This window comes from Thermobia domestica, chromosome 6, assembly GCF_964235325.1.
Source record: "Thermobia domestica chromosome 6, izTheDome1.hap1.1, whole genome shotgun sequence".
Lineage (NCBI taxonomy): Eukaryota > Metazoa > Arthropoda > Insecta > Zygentoma > Lepismatidae > Thermobia > Thermobia domestica.
This window is the reverse complement of record NC_137459.1, coordinates 172,215,287-172,239,231: the sequence shown is the minus strand read 5'-3', so window position 1 is coordinate 172,239,231 and position 23,945 is coordinate 172,215,287. Positions and strand designations below refer to the sequence as shown.

Sequence of the window (23,945 nt, the reverse complement as noted above, 5' to 3'; positions counted from 1 at the left end):
TAGGTTTTTTAGAACAATCTTTTCAGGAATTTCTGTGTAGATTTTGTTCACGTTTCAGAAATTAATATTTCATTAACATACAAATTATGGGTAATTACATTTGAAATATTAATAATAGAAAAGTAGCTGATTGGAGAGGTATTATTTTGCACAATATTTTTGGAAAACAGGTACTAAGATTTTATTCATATTTCATGAATAATATTTCATTAACAACCTACAATACTTCTCATAATACTTTTTTCTCATAAAATTATAGACATGTTAATTTTGTGATGGGTGAGAAGTTTCTGTAACCAAAATAATTACAGTATTTCTTATTAATATTGTTGTAAATAAATACTTCATTAAGAACCATAAAATATGTCATAAATTGTTTGCCTTTGAAAGATCTAAGAAGAATAGCGTAGTAGTAGGATTAGTCGTTTTTGGCAGAGTTCAGGAGTATAGCTACATGTTTTGATTAATATTTTTAATTAACATACATTTAATCTTATAATATATGTTAATACATAATATATTTTTCTAAGGAAGATTTAGAGAGTAGTTTACTGTTACAGTAGAATTTCTTCGGTTGGCTTCCTTAAATTATATTGAACGATGTAATTGTACGTCTTGAATTAGATCTACAATATTATACTAATATCTGTTATACTTTTAATGTGTTATAAACTACATTCCTTAGATGCAAGCTACATAAACATATTCTCTTGCATTAAAAAAAGCATGTATATCTACAGATAATCAATAATTCGATACTTTTTTTATCTGGGAATATAATATTCTGATTTTACAAGTTTATAATTAGGTTATTTATATTTTTCTTCTACTTACAGTCAGGCCTGATGCGCCAGAACCGCCCAAACCAGACAGAATTACGAAAGACAGCGTTACTTTGTCTTGGAGGCCACCTAGGAATGATGGTGGTTCTAGAATTAAAGGATATCTTATCCAAAAGAAGGGTAAAAACGATGCCGACTGGATAGGTGTGAACGAATCACCTCATCAGTCTACAGTTTTTACGGTAATATCATCTTGCTTATATTTCTTTAAATTCATTTTTGCGAGTACTTGTTTCAAAATTCTAAGAAAGTATATGACCTCCACATCAAGTACCATGTACATGTAAATTTAGAGTTCCTTTCTTCTAGTGGTGCCTTGTATGGTCTTATATCATATTATGCATTGCAAACATCGTCACGTAATCATCGTTTTTGGCTGGTGAACACATAGAACAATAATATGATAATATATTGTGAAATCAATATTTTACACACTTATATGCGCCTCATCACCCTTTTTGTTGTCTTTCATTGATTTTCACACAAGTTATCACACCAACTGAGTCAGAGACGTCCTGTGCTCCGAATCATGTGACTAAATAACTAAATGTTCTTTTGCAAGAAACACGGGTTCACTCGCGGGAAGAATGCATGTTATTAGGATTCCACATCAAACTATACATATATTTATGTACTGAATCGTGGCATTAATTATATAATAGCAAACTTTTTAGCAAAGATATGATTAAATCATAAAAATTTTGTTTAGTTAAAGAAGAAGAAAGCTAGACTTTGTCGATTTTCTATATTGAAACGTAACTGAGTAACAGAAGAAATGAAATAGGCTTCAATTTAATTAAATATCGATTCTCAAAATATAAATAAAAATAATAATTAGCATAAGACCGATTAAACCAGGAGACTTCTTTTTCAAATTAATTGAAAATTCAAAGATTTGTCTAAACTTCGAAAAAAGTTAGGAGAATGAAATTTTTCCCCCTGAAAATGCTTATTTGTTTCTTCCGTAATCACCACATTAGATGTCATGTTTCCTAGATGTAGTGGAAAGCAAATTCGAAAAAAAAAAGTTTTATTTTTTTTCTTTTCTGATCGGACCTCCTGCATACCGGTATAGCATCATATGCAAGATGAATGATCTACCCTGTATATAATATATTGAGGGAATCGCATTCACATTATATAGCACAGATTCAATAAAATATGAAATTATAGAAATAATGTGTGTAGTATAAACCCATATTTAATGTTTGTCCTAGGTTTTTATTAGATTGTCTCATATATTTCATAATATAAAAGTGTGAGTTTGAGTGCAAATGCCTCACAGGTTGAATACTTATGCTCACTTATCTTAACTATATTAACCATATTATAAGCGTGGATGTTAAATATAAAATGAATGTGAAAGCAAATGTTAGGCACAAAATTTTAAATGAATATAACTTTCTAATTACAACAAATACGTTGCAAGTTCGCTAAAATGCTAACATAGCCACGGATGAATAACATTGTCTAAAGAATTGTTTCATACCTGTAGACCTGTACACAGTGCCTAAGATTAGCATATAGCCACGTTTTTGTTTATACAAAAGTCAAATTATATATAGACCTCGTGAGCATACAGTAAAAAGAAAGAAAAAAAGCCTTCTTTCTTTAAAAAGCAATGTATTCTTATCTGATGGGTAGGTGGGGGTGAGTTGGTGCGTGTTTATATTCACCCGTAAATTTAAAATTATGTATATCGGGTGGTCCAAAACTCGCGCCCATACTCAGTGAGGAGTGCTTCTACATATAAAAAGAGGACGAAATCATAATATAACATTTAAAATCCGGGACCTTGTTTCGGTAGTAGGTCCCATTGAAGATGTGAGAATGTGGCAACACTGCATGGTACATTACAAGAGAAGTGTCTAACAGACGAAGGTTACCGCAATTTGGCGTGGAGCAGTGGTAACGTGCGTGTATAATAACGAGGCAATTGATGTTCAATCTTACCACAGGTTCCACTCTTTTTTTTTTCATTTTTTTCAGTGGAAAACATTATTGCAAACTAAATGTAAATATGAACAAGGAAATAAAGTGGGAATAATGTGAAGAAATAGAAATAAGCACATTTACGTACTATGTAAGTGTGTAAACGTGTTTAGTTTGTCCCATAAAGTAGACAAAAGTTTGCAAATGTTCTGACGAAGACATAAGGAAATTAATATATATGTATGATTTGTGCATTAGTACCATGCGGCTACAAGGCTCATCTCTAATTTGGTGCAGGAAATCCGGGTTCAATATCTGATAGAATCTCATATGGTTCGGATCCTACGTTAAGCTATACATTGACGTCTCACACAGCCCCAGCGCTAAATTCAACAATGCCAACTGACCAATGCAGTGCTCGTGAGCCTGGTAAGGGTCAAGCTGGCACTTTCAGACATTTATATGGTACGTCAGTGTACTTATTTCTCTTTCTTCATACAATTCCCAGTTTGTTTCGTTGTTTTAATTCATATTTAGCTTTCAATAATGTTTTGCACAGAAAATAAAATAGTGAAATATATAGTGGGATTTAAACACGGATCGCTTGGGTGCCAGACACATACATTCCCCTTACTCCACGTCTCTGTTAGACACTTATCTTGTAATGTGCCATGTGGTGTTGCCACATCGTCATATATATATATATATATATATATATATATATATATATATATATAATGAAAAAGTTTGATAACAAAGTTCGCGAATTTATCTCGGTTAAATGTTACGTACATCATTATTGAATCTATTTTGCGGAACGACCTACACAGCTGCTGTCGTATTAGTCCTGATGTTTTTAGTGTTATCAAAATGCCTAATTTTAATATTTCATTAAGAGAAATATGTGACATAAGCAAGATCCAGTGACCAGGGAGGGTGTTCCGACACAGTTATGGTTTGTTCGTTGCTCTTGATAGATAGACATTACTACAGAGGAACAGTAATGTGGCTGTGAAATATAGTGATATACCAATATCACCAAACCATGTTAAGATTAATGTATAGTAATACCACGAGAAACACACAATGATGAGCTTGCTAACTTTGTCGATACCCTCCGTGTATCGCAATTGTTTCAAAATTCGCTATTCTCGAGGTGAAGAGCAAGGAAGTTTGGAAACAAACGATGTTAGTGTTTCAGAAATTTGGATTTTATATAAAATGAATAGAAGAATGTTTAACTGTTTCTTTTACTTCTCTTTTACCTTTGTTTGTTTCTTACTCCATTGTTTTGATTATAACTTCTAAATTTCCAGGTGCCTAATTTGAAAGAAGGCGATGAGTACCAATTCAGAGTCATAGCAGTGAACGAAGTAGGACCATCTGACCCAAGCAGACCAAGTGGTAATATTCTAATAGAGGAACAGCCAAACAAGCCACGCATGGAATTGGGTGGCGTTCGAGATATCACAGTTCGGGCTGGAGAAGATTTCTCCATCCATATTCCTTATGTAGCCTTCCCAAAACCTACTGCATCCTGGTTCAATAACGATACCATCTTCGATGAATCTGATACAAGAGTATTCCAACAGGTGAGCTTGTCTTTTTTTTTTATTACGTTTACTAAGCAAATCGTATATAGTCTGTACACGTCTAATAGATCTATCCTCTAAATGTGTCTATATGCAATTGATTAGAAGCAGGGATTAATTACATATTGAAAACAAATTTAACAACACATCGTATTCACAATCTGATTCGCATCAAAGAATATGTGTTTATAGAGGGCATGCTGATCTTTAAAGGTCCCGTGGCCAGCGTAGAGAACTAGCTGATCATTGTGTCTGTAGAGAACACGCTGATAGTAGTTTGAAGCTCGTCGGCCACACAGCTAAGGTAGTTGTGTATGCAAATCCATCGTATGTTGTCACAGTCTTCGTCTGCAATACAGAGCGACTCCAGCAAATGCTTATTATGCAATTAACTTCGAGCGTGAACATGGTGGGCTGCAAAAAGCTGGATGATCGTTCTACATAATTTCCGCTCGCGTGGGTCAGTGGTGTGTCAGTGATATGATGATAGAGTGTTTTAACTTGGGGGAAATTAAGAAATACATCCCGCTCGCCTCTAGTCTTCATGTAGGGGGATATGACTAGTGCATCCAACGTTTGTGACATCATCAACCTTATCCTTGGACCTTATCTAAACACTTTGTTTTATCTCGACTTCCAGCACGATTACTACATGTTTCCATATCGCTAGGTAACCCAGTGTGCTCTATTTAATATGGTCCTTCTATGCTGACTTGGTAGCACTCCAAACCTAAGCCCTATCTAAAACATTGAGGTACAATGGGACAGCACCTGACTGCTAACCGTGCTCCGGCAAACGGCCATTACTAGTTACACCAAGATCTACTAATAGCGTGTGATACCATACACCAGACAGACATTTAGCATCTGTATGACTGACTATCTCCCTGAATAACTGCTTGCGTAGGTGATCTAAGTGGTTACACGTGTTACGAGGGTATTCCGTAACTTTGAAACGAAAGCATTATATTTCGCCCTGAAAGTAAATTTATTTTTCCATATGGCCTCCTTTTAACTTGATACACTTTTTTCAATGTTTCTCCAACACTTTTATATCTTCCAAAAATTAGATTTATCAAATTCTGCAAAATAGTGTTTGTGTCAGAATGATCTCATCAGATGAAGATCATCATCTCCCACCGAGTTAGGTCTTCAGGCTTCTGAAGAGAAAAATGTCGGAGAGGGAAAAATCTAGTGAGTATGGTGATAGAGGCAGCAGTTTGTAGTGTAATTCAACAGGAAGTCTTGGTGAAGGTTTCCTTTTTTTTTCTTTCTTGCTAAATTGTACCGATTTATATCAATGCTTTATGAAAATAATTTAATAAGGAAGCACAGTACTGACCTGTAATAGCTTTACTCTTTACAGGTAGTCAACCAAAACGATACTATGGCAATTTCAAAAAATCGTTGGCATGACCTTTCCAGCTGATGGAACAATTCTTGCCCCTTTTGGAACTGGTTCTCATGATGAAATCCACTGCTTTGGTTGTTCTTTGATTTCTGATTGATAGTGATGCATCCAAGTTTCATCAACAGTAGCATAATGCTTCAAAAATTCACTTGCGTTGTGCTCCCACATGACCGAATACTGTCTTGAAATGATCATACGATTCCGCTTTCGGTCAACACTAAGCAATCGCTGCACCCATCTTAATAACAGCTTCCTCATACCTAAATATTAAAGAATTTTAAAATTATGTTCGACTAAGGTGTTTTCCAACTTAGCTATCTTACTTATCTTCACTTGACAATTTTTGAACAAATATCAGGAATTTTATTTACCGTTTCCTCAGATATGACTTTTGGGTGCTCCAAATGTGCTCATAGGAACACAATGAAATTATATGAACCACTTTTGCACTATTCCATGAGACGGAACAGAGACTTCATAATGTTTTCAAACTTTTCTTTCGTTTCCTTAATATTTTTTTTTTCTTTTCAACTTGATGTTTCTTGAACACCCTGTATAATATATTCGAGATTTCTCACAGATATGACTTTGGGATCACTACCACCTTCTTTCTGTGTACCAACCTCTAGTCAAGTCCGTGAATTCCTATTGAGTGTTGCTTAATGTGTTTCCTATTTTGCTAAGACAAAAGTTAGTACAACTTGATTTTTGCCTGTAGTACAGATACTTAATACATATCGTAAGGTTTCTAAAACTGTTCATCTTTGAAATTTTTCTTACATATAAGCTAACTGAAAAGTTGAGACACCTATAAGTTTCGTTTTATTAAGTTTAATACATGCACACACTAACTTATGAGTTACCTTAACTAATTACATGGCCTGAGAAACACGAACGTTCATCTCTGCAAAAACAGAAGTTGTCTATCATACGCCATCTAATCCAATCAAGATTTCTATTACCCACCTCCTTAAGCTCTTGATTTATATTGTCCTTCCAACTTCTTATTGCTTTACTCAAATGTCTTTTTATCGTAGGTTTTCCAACTAAGATTTCACACACTATATGTGTATTTCCCATGCGAGTGTCATTTGCTTAGAAAAAAAAAATGTTCAGCTCTGATAAAGCGTAACTTAACAAAAAATATTTTATTGCATTTACGATTCTTTCCTTGTTGATTTAATATATATGTAGAACGTAAAAGAACTACTTTGCACACTTTTTTACTGGTATTTTTCTTTCAGCTGGGAGATGATTATGCTAGCTTGGTTGTGAAGAACTCGAAGAGGTCTGATACTGGTCAATACAGATTGCAACTTCGTAACCAATCCGGTTTCGACACTGCAACTATCAATGTTCGTGTACTTGATCGGCCGGGACCACCAGATAATCTCAGAGCAGACGAATTTGGTGGCGATGCTCTTACACTGTTCTGGAACCCGCCTAAGGACAATGGTGGTGCTGATATCACTAATTATGTTGTTGAGAAGAAGGAGCCACGCTCACCAACATGGTCAAAGGTAAGTACCGAATTCTATTTATTCTCTCATATTAAACAGGCTTACCTACATTGAGTAATTGTCAATATATATTTTAATATTCGTTCTTCTCGTTCATATAATATCAATTTTAGCCTTTAGCATCTGCCTTGTTTTTCTTTCCACAGCACCTTCCATTATATCCCTGAGGATATAAATCCTTCTCAGCCAATATCGCATCCAGTTTCACTTGATCTTTTTTATTACGTTTAAATTTTTCCCTTCTCCGCTATTATTCCTAACTTTTCCTCATTAGCTTTCCATTTGACTCAGTTAACTTTCTCCATTTTTCTCAGCACGCACATTTCGAATGCACCCAATTTTCCTTCAACGCTTTAGCAAGTATCCGTGTTTCTACCACAGGAGCACAATATTTCACGAGGCACTTTACGAGTCTTTTCTTTCGCTCATTATTCAGAAACTTGAAAGTAGACTTTTCTTGTTCCGAAATGCTTCTCTTCTCATTGCTATCCTTACTTTTATTCCACATTTACATTTTATATCTTCACTAATAATGCTGCCTAAGTATAGAAAAACTGGTCACCTGTTCTACTTTTTTCCTCACTACTTCAACATTTGGTACCGCCTTCTTCATTCCAATCGCCAGTGCTTTTTTTCTTATGTTTATTTTCATTCCATATTCTTTACAGCTTCCCCTCAAATCTTCCAACAACTTATTAACTTTCTTTCCTGATTCCGAAATAATCACCGTATCATCTGCAAACCAATATATCTAAGCTTTCCACCTCCTATCGAAATAGCACGCCCTTCTTCACCGTCTCTTGTGGATAGATATTAAATAATGTTGGCGAGACAAAACATACCTGTCGAATTCCTCTTGTAATTGCACTCTTCTATGTCATTCCTTCTCTTCTTCTAACATTTATTTGTTGGTTTATATGTAAGTTTATTTTAAATTTTCGATCCTTCCATTCCACCCTTACTTTCTTCAGAACTCCCATTAGCAGTTCCCAGTTCATCTGGTCAAAAACTTTTCTAGAGCAATAAACCCTACGATCTTAATTCCATTTTTGTAAAGACTTCTCACCGATTATTCTTAATAAGGTAATAGTACCTCGTGTAGCCTTTCACTTTTTAAACCCAAACTGTTGTAACTCAACATCTGTATTTGTTTTTCCATACAGCCTTCTATTCAGTATTCGAGGCATATTTTTTCCCGCATGCGATATTAGACTAATACGTACTTCTGTAGTCTTTAAATCTCTCTAAGTCCATTTTCATAGCTAATTGTATCATTATCGCCTTCAAGAAATCTTTTGGTCTTTGTTTTGTATATATTTCTTTACAGACTCGGCACATTCTTTGCATTATTTCTCCATATTCTTAACGGTCTTTACAGAGTCATGTTTCAAAATAGATATGTGAGTTCATACAAATTGACAGGAACTACCAGATAGAATTAAAAGTAAAATATACAGAAATTTACGGTATTTGCCTCTTTTTGACTGTCTTTCAATTTTAAATTTAATCTTCAAACTTCGTCTTCTATAATTATACATGACTACAATAATGTTTATAATACTCTGATTTAAAATACGCTGGTGTGCAAAACTTAAAGATGAAAATAAGTTTCACGTGCTGAATTACTTCCAGGTGGCACAAATTGGTGTATAGTATGATACAGAAAACCACAGAAAAAGACACGTGATTAGAAGAACAAAACTTGCACGTTCATACAGAGGCAATAACTGCAATTCGTGATGCCCTCTGACATTATAGGAGCAAAATGCTCCTTAAAAGGGTATGTGATCACCACAGACAGCGATGCATTCTCTACAAGTGCTTTCATGCTGCTTACAAAGTTGGTAATGAGTTTTTGTGGTGTGGAGTTTCATTACTCCTCCAATGCTGTTAACAACTACTGAATGGTTCTTGATGCATTTGGACGTGCTGCAAGACGCCTTCCCATAGCATCCATAGCTAGGTGCTCGATGTAATTCAACTCAGAGGAACAGGTACGCCACTCCATTTGTTGAATATCCTCTCGTTTCAAGAGCTCCACCACCTGTGCTGTTTGATGCGGTCGCGAATTATCACCAATAAAGAAAACGTTGTGGCCGACTGCGCCTTTGAAAAGACGCACGTAGAGAATGGGTACAGTGTTACAATAACGTTGACTAATGAGTGTACCACGTTTAGGAATTGTGAGGTCAGAATGAAAATGCAACATTATGTCTCCTCACACAAGAACACTGGTCTGCCAAAATGATCATGTTTGACAATGTTCCTGGGTTCTTTGCGTATTCCCACCTCTCTCCAGATGAGTGCACGTCCATAATCATTACTCATACTGAACCTAGTCTCTTCACCCTCAGTTCAGTGCTCATGTTCTTAAAACCACTGCAAACGGTGCGCCAATGTGCGGAAGTCAACAAAATACAACGTAATGGTCGTCGGACAAAAATACTACTCCCATGCAGTCCACCTGCCACTGTGGAGCGTGAAATTGGGAGAGTTGCAGTTCTCTTAGATGTGTTGCAATTGCACCTGCTGTCAGGCTCTTCTTGCCAGTTTTACAATGTAACGGTCCTCCTCTGCTGTACTTGACGGAGGTCCATTATACCTTTGTTTTGCACAGCATTGTCTATGAATCGGAATGCTCTTCATATACGTGAATCAATGCTGTGGGCATTACCAAACTCCTGGACTACACTCATTACACTCCGTGCTTCTTCCAGTTTTTCTACGATTCTCACCGTGTGGAGTCACCCAAACGTTGTCTCTGGGTTATGTTGTAAGTAACACCACCACAATACACCTTCTGACTGACACAACTTACACAACTTTCTGACTGACACACATGCCTCGTTCTTTTCATTCAACTGTTTCGTATTGGAAAAGCAAATTTGACGCTATTGTCACGTGATTTCGTACTATGCAACGTATTTCTCCCTGTGCATGTGTGTAATGCGTTTGGCAACATATTGCTGGGCTTTCATTCATTTCCACCAACTACCCAATATTGGATGTTACTTTATCTATGTCATCCTTAAGATTTGCAGAGCAGTGTATAATCTTGCCTGTGGATAAATTCTTAGTGTTCTGTGTAACTTTCACCGTTAAAAAAAAAAAAAAACTTATGCAGTGCATATATATATTTGAAATACTTTGTTTTTAAAATTCCAGGTTAGCAGTTACGCTACTACTACATTCTGCAGAGTTCGTAACTTGGTTATTGGTCGTGAATATGAATTCCGAGTAATGGCGGAAAATCAATACGGACAATCTGATCCTGTGGTTACTTCCGACCCAATAAGAGCAAGACATCCATTTGGTACGTTTTATTATTATTATTATTATTATTATTATTATTATTATTATTATTATTATTATTATTATTATTATTATTATTATTATTATTATTATTATTTTATATTATTATTATTACATATTAATTACTTTTTTGAGCAAACATTTAGATCTTTAACATCACATGTTTTTTAAATGTTCATCTTCTTACAAAGGATATGTGTAGGTACTATTCAATTTAATAATTTATTTTACTTTGTCAATTGTGTTTCAGGTAATTATTCACATAACCCAAGAACTTGTGCTTAGGTATACTCAATTTACATTTCGTTATACTTAATTTGTTTGCTCATTTGTGTTTAGCCTTTTAAAAGTGTTACAAGTTATTTCTTCTAATACGTAGCATAGCCATAAACTATATTTGGAGGACAGAGACTGATTAAAAACTCCATTTAAACTTAGTTGGATCGAAGCTCCTCTTTACTCGACTTAGGCGTTCGTTTATCCGTATATTTCTCCGAGATGCTTGAACCGTGAATTTGACATGAATCACTGAATTTGAAATGGTGATTCGAGAGCGCGCGCTGAATGTCTTAAGGGGTTGCATATTCCGACCGGACATACCATTGAGGAATAATCACCGAAAACTGGATCTCCGAGATGTCTGAACCGTTCTTCACCAAATTTGATATAGTGATTTGAGCGCACGCGCTGTGTCGTAAGGGGTCGCAAGTACCGATCGAACATACCATTGAAGAATAATCACCGAAAAATAGCCTGCCCATAGACTTAACCTTGGAAAGGCATTTGGTGCTCAGTAAACAATGAAAAATATAATTTTCAGCATTATAAATAGGGCGAAGTCCTTTTCATTTTATTCTGCGAACACAATTTTTCAAATCCATTATACTTTTTGCTGATATGCCAAATTCAACTATTTACATGTCGTGTTCGTTCACAGAAACAGTTGATCCACTAAAAAAATTGTAAATAATCAATAAAGGTCGATCACTTCGCTCCAAATTTGCAATAAATGCGTACCAAGTGTAGTAAGTTCGATCTGTATAATATTTTTCTTTCGTTTTAGGAAAAGATGCGATCCCTCTGAGGTTTCTGTATAGATCACTTTTTTTTGACTTCTTGATATTTTTGTTTTGTAGAAATACCAGGCATAGTGAGATGCAAAATTGCATATATAACCCGATATTCTTTTTTATCAATACTTCCTAAAGAAAAAGATCCCAACTCGATGCTGTATGACGTCAGAACTTTCTGCTCCCATAAACCACACAGAGAGAATAAAGAACAAACGAGAATCCTGGGATTGATAAAAGCAGCGGTGACATGCAAACTAGAGCGTCGATGGTGGAATCTATATTTTTTGAAATACTAAATCCATAAACACTTGACTACTCGTACACTGTCAACATTTCACTACTCCGTTCTTATGCCTTATTTCCCTTATTCTACGTGTTTCTCTCTGTCACTGCTTCGAGGTAAATAGCACTTTGCTGAGTCAGCGGCACCATACTTCGACCAGTTGTAAATTTCAGGTTTCTCAAAATTGTATTCAAAATGGCCGTTTGTTCCGAATCTATTGGTAAGAATAGATAACCATACACTTTTGCTGATAACTGTGTACAATTATTTATAATCCAGTATAAGAATATTTAGAAAATGAAAACATACAACATTCTCGAAACGTTACCAATTCAAATTAGCACCAATTGTAACTAATATATAATCAAATCTTTTTTTTTTTTTTTTTTACTTTTCTGTGCAGATCCACCAGGACCACCTGGAATACCACGTGGCATTGACACAAGTGAAGATTCGATTACATTAGCATGGACCAAACCTCGTCATGATGGTGGCGCTCCAATTACAGGATACGTAATAGAGAAGAGGCTAATTACTGAAGACAAGTGGACCAAAGCTTCTCACGCACACATTCCTGACCTCACGTACAAGTAAGTATATGGTCTTAAGGTGGATCACTAGGTGTTGTCGGTGCTATACTAAACGCTCCTTCAATAGTGCGGCGTTGCCAGATAGTGTCGAGTATTTACTGATGCCAGATAGTGTCGAGTATTTACTGATGCCAGATAGTAAAGAGACTAGTCATGGAATTCTGCTTGGATACTTAATGAAGAAATTAGTTTTCGACTCTTACCGCAATCTCGCTTCACAAACTGCAACGCTAGAATTCAGGAATTTTCTTATTGTGACTACTACAGTAAACGTACAAATTTGGCAACAACGCATTATGGCGTTCTGCGCAAGTTTTGTCTCAGAATCTATTTCCTTAAATGTAAATTAATATTTAAATAAAATGTGAAACATAACATGAGAAACAGTCAAACAATATATCTATTTCGTAATAAGATCGTTACTTTAAAATATTTTACACATACAAATAAACATTTAAAAAAACTGAGCACTTCTAGTAAGATCTAACAGTAAGTACCATCTTGTGTGCTCATTGGAAAACAAATCAAATATTTTCTTTTATGTGTTACACTTTTCGATATCAGTAGACACAACCAAATGAATCAGTGTCTTGTGCTGTAGCTGAAACATTACTCTATCTTAAAGTACAATATTTATAATATGTAGCGTTTCATTGCGCAGTAGTTAAGGGAATAAGCTAAAATATGTACTGACTTCCGGGTGGTGATCCACCTTAAATGATTATTCCTTAATTTCTTAGGCTATTTTTCGGTTTAAATTATTTTATAGGTGCATTATCATTACTCCAAACCAAGCTGCTATAAGATAAAAGACTAATACGTTAATTAACATAACTATAGTTGTGTAATCAAAATACTACGCCCTGACTATTCACAGGATGCTAGTAACTAACATAATCACAACATACCTACGTAAAACATGTTCGCCCACATTTATTGCTGTCTTTGATAGGTATTGTAGTGTAATATGAAGGGTACATAAGAAAAGGGTAATAATTTATTTTTATTGATTTTTGCTAGTGTTGCCATCTAGCAGCGCACTGATAAAATAATTTTTACCAACATGATTTTTAAATAAACGTGTATTGAAATAATACTAGTCTCTAAGTTGCCTTTCGTTTCCCTTTTTGTGGTATACAAGTTCAAAAATGGTCTATTGTCCGATTCCCTCTGTACCCTTTATATATTAAAATCTCTTTCTTTCATTTTCTGAAAATTAAAAATATTTCTTTCTTTATTATAAGAACATTTGGTAGATGATATAATGATCAAATTTGTCTTCCCTACAGAGTAATTGGCCTTATAGAAAACCATGAATATGAATTCCGTGTTGCTGCTGTTAATGCAGCTGGTCAAGGGCCTTGGAGTGGTTCTTCTGATGCAATTTGCTGTAGGCCACCACCAAGTAAGTTCTCTCAAACACATAAATATATTTGTGTAATGTGCAAAATTGTAGTCAATGCATAGAAATCTGGAATTGAGAAATTGTTTCACAAAATAAGTTCAAACAAATCAGCAATTCTAACTCTGAAGGAATTTATTACATTTATAATGTTTCATAAACCATCTGAGTTTGTTCTCAAAGAAAATAATTTAACATTTAAAAATATATGCAAAGATAGGCAGTTTTTTTTAAATGTTTGGATATAGGTTTCTCTCATGATCCCTAAGTCAAAATCGTTTTTTTTTTCGAATTATGAACACTCTTTATCTTCTTTTTCCTTATAAATCTACCTACTTAATCCTTAAATTTTATTTACTGTAAATTTGCAATTGAAGGGTAAGGGGAAAAAACAAGGAATGTCCATGTGTGTGCTTTAACGGGTGCTTTGTCCTAAATGTTGGTGACTCTTGATACTATTTGATTGTATATGCCATGCATGAGTAGATGTAGAAATGCCCATGTAAAAAGGAGCAAATGATTTGACTAACCCTATTCTTTTTATATGCGGTTTCAATATTAAAACGCCGTTTTCTCGAAAATCCAGTTTTGTGACATTCCTTCTTTTTTTCCCTTACCCTTCAATTACAAACATCATTAAACTTTATTTGTTACCTTTATGGATATTAATTTTCATATTTTATTAAAATTCATATATATTTAGTTACATCACTTTTAACAAATAGAACAACTACAATGATTAAAATTATAATCACTTTTCGTTATTTATCTTCAGGTGCTCCGAAGATTACAAGTGACTTGAGCATTCGTGACATGACTGTGATAGCAGGGGAAGAGTTCACTATTACTGTTCCATTTACTGGAAATCCAATCCCTAAACCAACATGGACTATCAACGGTGAAGAAGTCATCCCAGGTGACAGAATCAAATTCGACACGTCAACCACTGCGACAGTGTTCTTGAACAAATGTGCTAAACGTAGCGACACAGGCAATTACACAATTCAATTGGTCAACAACGAAGGCTCAGATACAGCTTCATGCAAAGTGTTGGTTGTTGGTAAGTGAGCTTTCTTTTTCCTTCACTTTATTGGTCTTCTCAGATTTTACACATTTTTTTTGTTCTTTTTTTTTTAAAAATCTTTCTCGTTCTATCTGTAATACAAAAGTGAGTCATAACTCTTCAATATTTTCACAACCCAAACAGCAGGCGTTCTATGAGTTCGAACACGGGCATAACGTACAACAACCTAAAGCATTTCTCATGCGAAAGGGAAGGTGCAGTGAACCAAACACAGCAACTCGTTGATTACAGATATTTCGTACAGGTTGTAAAAACGGCCGGCCCCAAGTACGGCCACCCCAGGATAACAGATTCTGAGGTCATACGACAATGTATTAAGGAAAATCCGTCCACTAGCACACGACGATTGTCAAACCATCCTGGCATGTTCCAGTCCACTGTAGCCTAGTGCATTGCTTTTACAAACTCAGAAAAAATATCTGGAGCTGCCACAATGTGCCATATAAGTTGAGTTCAGTTCAGACCCAGAGGAGAGTGAATGTGTGCCGACAACTGTTGCAAAATCCGCGTGGAATGCGTTTCCTGAAACAGATTGTCAGATCCGACGAAAAGTCGGTGTTTACTGAAATTAAAATGTGCAAAAACAGTGATTAAGGAAGGACCAATCTCCAGAACCAGTCGTAAAACAGAGCGTTTCAAGCATAAAGTTATACTCTATGTGTGTGTTGAACTACGAGGGAGTAATTTACTTTATTGTTTGTAACAATCATACCATGAATGGCAACCTTTATTCTGAACAATTAGAGCGGATGTATGCTGCATTATGTTGCTGCACTGCGTTGAAAATATCTTGCATTGGTGAATCATAAGCGTGCTCTGCTGCAATAGAATAACGCAGAAGCACAAACCATTCGAAAAACGAAACAAAAAATGAAGGAACTTGATGAGATCGTACTGATGCCACACCCTGCATATAGTCCTGACTTTGTCCCTTTGGATTACTAAGTGTTTCAATTCATGGCACAATTCCTGAAATCACGATGCCTCACCAACCAACAGGAGACGGAAAAAGCAGTAATTGACTTCTTTGTTTCTAAGGACTGCATGTGAAATCAAGGAACTGGCAGGAAGCTGACTGCAGACAGTTCAACACAAGGGGCTATACTTTTAGTGTTAACTTGCTTTCATTGTACTAAATAAATAGAGTTTTATTGTGTACCAGAATATTACAAGGCTTATGACTTACCTTATACGCAGTTAACGTATACTGGGATTTTAGTTAAAAAATTCTGCAATCCCTAGAAATATCACATAAAGCACAAAATAAGCATCTGAAACAGAATAAATTTGATTATATCGTTTGGAATTTGTTTTATGGATTATAAAAAGAATACTAAAATTGATTATTCAAGCCAGTTGAAGCAGTCCAGAAAACTAACACTATCGCCTTAAGTCCACAACTAATATTGCTTGGCCAAACCATGGTTAACTCCGATTAGAAAAAAAGTATAGGAGAATAACAGAGGTATGAAACGAACAGAGGTTGGGCTTGGTTAGACAAACGCATAAGATCTGTTTTATATATTTCTCAGAATGACTCTTGTAAGTTTACAAAGTATAAATATAAGCTCTGTAATGATGATGTACATATTTATCGTTAATTTTTTTTTTTTTTTTTTTTGGAATTCATTATATTAAATTGAATTTTTAACATATAAACTTAATTTTATAATCATTGTTAATCTTTAAAAAATCATTGTGTAAGTGACAAAGTTGTAATTTTATTATTTATTTCACACAGACAAACCTTCTCCACCTCAAGGTCCACTTGATGTATCTGATATTACACCTGAAACTTGCTCATTGTCATGGAGACCACCTCAGGATGATGGTGGTTCACCAATTACAAACTACGTGGTCGAAAAGTTGGATCCATCAACTGGGGTAAGATTTCAATATATGCGATATCTCCTGTCAAGTTTGGAAAAGCTGATACAAAATGCTGATACAAGATTTAAAAAAATACTGTTCATTTGTGCTTCAGTATGAGACAATGTTATGAATTTTATATCTTCATGCCTGCTGCGAAGAATTTAATTTCATTATCCTTTTATTGATATTTAAGAAAAAAATATTATGTTAAAATAAGTAATGGTACGTTTATGCGTGCTTCACACTGACAACATAGAAGATAATCTTTACGATCTGGTGAAAGATTATTTCTTTCACAACAAGTATATTTCTATGTTAAAATTAACAATAAACAGGCATGTACGAGACTGGTGTGTGTTGAATAGAATCATCAACTTAATGTTATTGCTGTTCTCTTTTCGTTTTCATTTCAATGTATTAATCCATTAATTCTACATAAATATGAAGGTTCAAAAGAAGGAACAACATTAGTGATAGGGTTCCGTTATAATACATAAACAAAATATTATGTTGGTCATAAGTGTGTAAATCTTTTTTTTTTTTTTTATTGTTATTGTTTGCCCAAAAGTTTTCGGCTGGACAAGAAATACTAGCCTTGTCATGAAAGTAAAGATACAAATTAAAAATAACATATATCAAGGAATGTATTGGAAACAAGGAAGTTACACTGGATACACTGGTACAGAGGCTGTGTTTCCACGTAAGTGCCACCATTTTCCAAACGCGGAACAAGTTTTTGTATCCCAGAATCATTAAAATCCTGCACCTGTATGTGAAACAACGTTGTGGTTTCATCACCGGCGTCAAAGTGCTTTTCCCCAAAGTGTTTCTTTAGGTACAGGATCAGATGATAGTCAGCGGGTGCGAAGTTGCAGTTGTATGGGGGATGTTCAAGGACTCCCCATTGAAAATGTGTAAGCTACTTCACACTTGGCGGAATTCGATATTGCTGCTGACATTTCCAACACGTGCTCCTCGCGAGCTCCTTCGTAGCTAAGTGGTTAGCGTACGCGCATTTGGCGTGGGACACCCGGGTTCGATTACCGGCTGGAGCTCATGTGGTTCGGATTCACGTTAATCAGTAGGTCCCGTTTCATATAGCCTCGCTGCTGAAAGTGACGTTAACCTCAAAATCAACTCAACTCAACGTGCTCCTCGCACAAGACTCAGTACAGACGAATCACTCTTAATCTTCATTGTATTGGTCAAGGTTACTACCAGTGTGGTCAACTTCGGTATATATTTTCCCCAAGCATGCAAATACAACCTCTGACAATAAAGTTCGGTAAATGATCCCGTAAATAGAAGGTAGATACAATATGAATGACACTTACCATACTGTTCTTCGACGTAGTCCCCTTCCGCAGCTATGCAATGCTGAGCACAACTGCACATGTCCTGGAAACTTTTTGAGAAGTCTTCTTTCGGGATGGTGCTCAGGAGCCTCGCCACGTTTCGTTGCATGTCTGGAATATCGTGAAATCTCTTTACTTTCAACACAAGTTTGAGGCGTGGGAACAGGAAGAAGTCGGGATGATTCAGATCTGGCGAGTATGGTGGATGGTCAATTTGCACCACCCCCTTTTGGGCCAGGAATTGTCTGATGATATTGGCTGTGTGAGAGCGAGCATTGTCGTGAACCAGAAACCAAGAACCTTGTTCTGAGTACTAGAGTCGTACCCTTTGCACAGGTTTCATGAAACGTCTCAAAATTTCAACGTAAGTAGCAGAATTCAATGTTGTTACCTTAGGTAGAAATTCCTTGTGGATTATGCCATTACTGTCAAAAAAAAAAAAAAAGGCGATTTGCATCGTTTTGATGCGTAGTTTTTTGGCTTTGACCTTTTTCCGATGAGGTGGTGCGGGAGTTCGCCATTCCATGCTTTGGCGTTTTGTTTCTGGATCGTCATTACTTCACACACCAGGATTCATCCTCAGCAACAATAGGGTCCAAGAAATTTGGATTTTTATCCACCATAGCGATAAAATCCTGTGAGGCAAGAACACGTGCATGCTTCTGGTCATCAGTCAAGTAATGTGGTATGGGCCGACAACACGTTTTCCTTTTTCTTAAGTCGTTGGTGAAGATAAGCCTTCCAGATTCACAGCTAATATTCAATGCCTCAGCAATCATTCACACAGTTAATCGGTGATCGTTCGCGATTAATGTCCTCACCTTTTCAATGTTTTCGTTTGTGCGAGAGCTTGACGGCCTTCCACTACGGGGGTTATCAGAAACACTATCCCGCCCTTCTCGAAAACGGCCAAACCACTCGTAAACACACTTCAAGGACACTGCTTGATCTTCATAAACCTGTACCAGCATATCATGGGTTTCTTTCGGTGTCTTGCCAAGCTTAAACAAAACTTCAAATTGATCCTTTCTTCGTTCATTTTACTGTTATCAGTTTGGAACCGGACACACTAACACTCAGTTGGTATAACGCATCTCACACAGACCCCAGTTGACTCACAACAGAACAATGGTGGGTCCACAATGGCAGCATCTGTCGCTACTCGTGTGCAGTGTTTCGATGCTCCAATGTTGCCAGGTCGAGCATAGCGACTTTACTCACCGAACTTTATTGTCAGAGGTTGTATATTTGTTCCTTTACTCTCATGACAGGCCTCGTGTTCTGAAACTAAACTCAACATACGGTAAACTAGAAATTATATAACTTTAAAGAAAGGTTAGAGAAAAATAATGTAGTTTGTGGTTTGTGTACATATTCTTTTTAGATTATTGATCTAATCTTACTCAATTTTCGTGCAGAGTTTGCTTTTATTAATATGTATTAATTTATAATCTAAAGAAAATGATTTCATAATTTTTGAAAATCAAGGGCAAATTTTAACTTGTGTACGTTATTTTACTTTACAGTTGTGGGTTAAAGTTAGCAGCTTTGTAAGGAGCACTCATTATGATGTTATAGGCCTTGAGCCAAACAAAAAGTATAACTTCAGAGTGAGAGCTGAAAATCAGTATGGTGTAAGTGATCCTCTTGAAACGGATCAACCCATCACAGCCAAGTTCCCATTCACTGTACCAGACCCACCAGGTCAACCACGTGTTCAAGATTGGGATAGTTCTAATGTCACGCTTACATGGGACAGACCAAGACATGATGGTGGTTCTAGAATCCAGGGCTATAGGATAGAATATAGGTAATTTCTAATTTCCTTTTTTATTTTTTCTTTCTTTTTTCTTTCTTTTCTTTTTTCTTTTTTACATTCGACAAGTCTCGATATTAATTAATCAAACAATGGAAGAGTTATGGACAATAACATGGAAATAAAGACAACCATTGGTTTCAATACTTTAAGAAATGCCAAAATATTTACTTATGAATAAAACGCATAAAGTGCTAGATTATTTGAAATGTTAGATTAATGCACTAAAACCAAATGAATGAATCAAGCTAAATAATGTCCAAAGATTTCATAAAAATTAATAATTTTTACTGAGAAAATTCAAAATTCATGATTACTACCCTATGTCCTAAATTCTACGTTTGTGAAAATAGTTTGTTGACAGCAGGATACTCGACCATAGTGAAAACTTGTAGAAATCTGTTGTTCAAAAAAAATAATAATAATAATAAATAAAATAAAAAAAGAAGAAAAAAACGAGAAAAATTAAATGAAATCTTTGAGTTTTACGTCCCACGGTTATGCTAAAGGAGACGGTGATGATGAGTAATGAATGAAATGGTGGAATGAAGAAAGTAGGAGGAAACGGGAGAACCCCGAGGAAACCCACGCACGCGGTGTTTGTCCACCACAAAGTTCACTTGGCGAGGGCTGGGATCGAACCCGGGACCCCAAGCACCAGAGGTGAACGCTCTACCACTGAGCCACCGCGGCCCCCTAAGAAAACGAGAATTAAGCTCTTTCAACATTCATAGAATATCTGAGTTAGCTTGGCTTTCAGATTCAGATAATATGTTTCTGTTCTGTATGTTTTGCTTTCAACACTTTAAATAAATAAATGAAATCTTTCAGTTTTACGTCCCTTGGTTATACTGAGTAGGCTAAAAGAGACGGTGATGATGAGAATGAATGAAATAATGGAATGAACAAAGTAGAAGAAAACGGAATAATCCTAGAATAGCTCACACACATGGTGTTTTTCCACCACAAAGCCCACTTGCTGCGAGCTGGAATAGAACCACAAACCCCGTGTACCATAGATGAACACTCTTCCACTGAGCCAACGCTACCCCACTTGAAATGAGTTCTGTGTGAAAACTGTAATACATTATAGAGCCAAGATCGGAAATTTTTCATAGTCGTAGTAAACTTTATACTTGTTCGTGCTTAAAAGGTATTCTATTCATGTTTAATTTAGTAAAAAGTTCTGCAAAGAAACTTCATGTTAGCAAGGCAGTTAGTGTTCTTGTCCTTTGTGTAGAAACTACGATTTGGATTTTTGGTGGTAGTACATGTGGTTTGAATCCTAGTTAATCTCTAGATTCACTTCACATATGCCCTCAGTCCTAAAAAGGCAAGCTAAATTTCAAACGAACAAATGAATACGCACAGTCGCAAGCAGCACTGTTGTATCTCCTATAAGTATTATTAGTTTAATATCTTCGTAAAGAATTGAACAGACTTCCTCATGGCTATATGGTTATTGTACATGGCTTCAGAGTGGGACAGCAGTGTTCGATTTGCGGCATTATCCCATGTTACTTGGATCCCACGTTAAGCAGTAACTTCACGTCTCATATAGGGTTGGTTCTGCAAGGAACACTAAACTTCAATTCAACCGATCAACCAACGATTTGAACAATTTTAGTACAGCTTTGTGTAATTTAAAAATATTACTTTCTCTGCCGTTTAATGAAATCTTTATTCAAGTAAATATACTCGTTTAGACAGTACTATATTTTAAAAAAAGAATAAAAATGAGTGCCAATTTTTGTTATTGTCTTACAAGACTTTTGTTGTCACAATGTTGTGTGTAACATATAAATAATTACAATTTCATTAAACAGTTCTACTAGTTTTTTTTTTTCTGTATGCTTACAGACAGTTGATATCCTTGTGTCAGAAGTTATATTTCTGTAGAAATGTCGAAATATACGTGCAATTGGAAGTCATAAAAGAATAATGAAGTTGAAAATTATCATGTACATTCTTGGTAAAAAAAACAATCCTGAACGCCTCATTTAAAAGTCGTGCTGTTGTAGCCATAAACAGAATTAGTCAAAAAAATGTGGACCTTGTTTGGCTGTTTAAGATCTGTATTTTAAACCTTTTAAACCTGATTTTCTTCTAACCGTTAAAAAAGTATTCCTGTATATCAGAGAATCAAAAAGTAAGTTGTCAGGTGGCAAGTTATTCTATTAATATTACCATCTGGTGTCCACCTAAGGTAAATGCCTTTAAATGAAATCCATATCCTATTACATCCTTACGTTGTTTCTACTATTTACTGTACATATTAGCAATTAGTAACTCCACACCATTGCTACAACTATTCTTATCTTAATACTATAAGAATCATATTATAAAGTACTTTATTTTCTTTTACTAAATTTCTACAAGCCAAATGTTCTCAAATACAGCATTCTATTATAAGTATAAGAAAGAAAACCGATAAACTACGTGTCTATTGAATTAAAAATAAATATTGAAAGGGTTAGGTGAAAATATTAGGTTGTCTTATGCACATTTGCTAGAATACGACCTTTTAGAGAGCGATTGGTGGCCGTTTTTTTTCAACAGGGCTGTGCATATACTGTATATATATATATATATATATATATATATATATATTACATTGATGCTTGAACATAAACTAACTAAAATAAAATTTTATTTGATTTCAGAGACATAATGGAAGACCAACAGTGGCGTGTTGCTAACGATTATCTTGTAAAGGACACTACATATATCATTCACAGCTTGTTGCAAGGCAGAGAATATGAATTCCGAGTGAAAGCTAAAAATGCAGCAGGATTTAGCAAACCATCTCCTCCTTCCTCCAAGTTCAAATTGAAAGGAAAGTTCGATGTTCCATCACCTCCAGGCACTCCTAAAGTTGTTAAAGTGGGTAAGAACTATGTTGATCTGAAGTGGGAGCCTCCACAATCTGACGGAGGAAGTCGTATTACAGGATATTTTATTGAGAAGCGAGAAGTTGGTGGCGCATTTTGGGTTAAATGTAATGATTACAACATTACAGACTGTGAGTATACTGTTCTCAATCTGATTGAGCGTGGTGATTATGAATTCCGTGTATTTGCTGTAAATGCAGCAGGAAAGAGTGATCCGAGTTCGTGTACAACACCAGTTAAAATATGTGAAATTGAAGGAGGAGAAAAGCCCGAATTTGTTAGATCTCTTACAAATCAAGGAGTGCCACTTGGTCGCACTGTCACACTGGAGTGTGAAGCCAAAGGAAAGCCAGTTCCAACATCACGGTGGTTGAAGAACGGTAGAGAAATCACGTTAGGTGGAAGGTTTAGGAAGGAGGAAAAGAACGGTGTTTTCCGTCTAATCATTTCTGAAGTTTGGGATGTCGATGAAGGAGATTACACTTGTGAAGCAAACAACGCTTTAGGTTTCGTAACGACCACTGCAAGACTGAAAATTGGCAGTAAGTTCCATTTCCTTTAAATCCTCTCCTATGTTTGAATCATATCTATCTATGTATCTATAAATAGATGTTACTTAAGATTCTTTTGCGATTTTCATCAAAATGCAATATACTTTCATAATTTGTTAAAATATTATATCTACACTAATGCAATACATTTATCTACATTTTCTCAGGAAATAGTATAGTGCTTGACTTGTTATTTGAGCAAGAAAAAACAGGACTTCCTAAATATATAAAAACAATCAGAGTGTTTGTTCTTAGTCTACCGTTTAGAAACCCATCCTTGACAAATCTGCAAACTGTACGTGTTTGGATCAATGTTAATGTAATGAATTAACAAAATTTGCTATATGGACAGGTATATATCTGTTTTAGCGAAGGGAACGTATTATCTATTGTATCATTTCCGCCTTTACTTTTTTTTA

General features: G+C 35.5%; 1 protein-coding gene across 50 annotated transcripts in view; it reads left to right on the top strand.

The window, feature by feature from the left end:
• The window catches only part of bt (projectin protein bent), a 437,567-nt gene that overhangs the window by 362,645 nt on the left and 50,977 nt on the right, over nucleotides 1-23,945 (top strand). For all 50 annotated transcript variants that reach the window (XM_081762406.1, XM_081762402.1, XM_081762405.1 and 47 more), the window contains 10 exons: nucleotides 837-1,024; nucleotides 4,091-4,366; nucleotides 7,022-7,297; nucleotides 10,463-10,610; nucleotides 12,369-12,555; nucleotides 13,845-13,960; nucleotides 14,733-15,017; nucleotides 16,783-16,925; nucleotides 19,795-20,078; nucleotides 22,748-23,517. In XM_081762406.1, coding sequence (XP_081618532.1) covers nucleotides 837-1,024; nucleotides 4,091-4,366; nucleotides 7,022-7,297; nucleotides 10,463-10,610; nucleotides 12,369-12,555; nucleotides 13,845-13,960; nucleotides 14,733-15,017; nucleotides 16,783-16,925; nucleotides 19,795-20,078; nucleotides 22,748-23,517 — 2,673 coding nt within the window. The remainder of the gene's footprint in view (nucleotides 1-836; nucleotides 1,025-4,090; nucleotides 4,367-7,021; nucleotides 7,298-10,462; nucleotides 10,611-12,368; nucleotides 12,556-13,844; nucleotides 13,961-14,732; nucleotides 15,018-16,782; nucleotides 16,926-19,794; nucleotides 20,079-22,747; nucleotides 23,518-23,945) is intronic.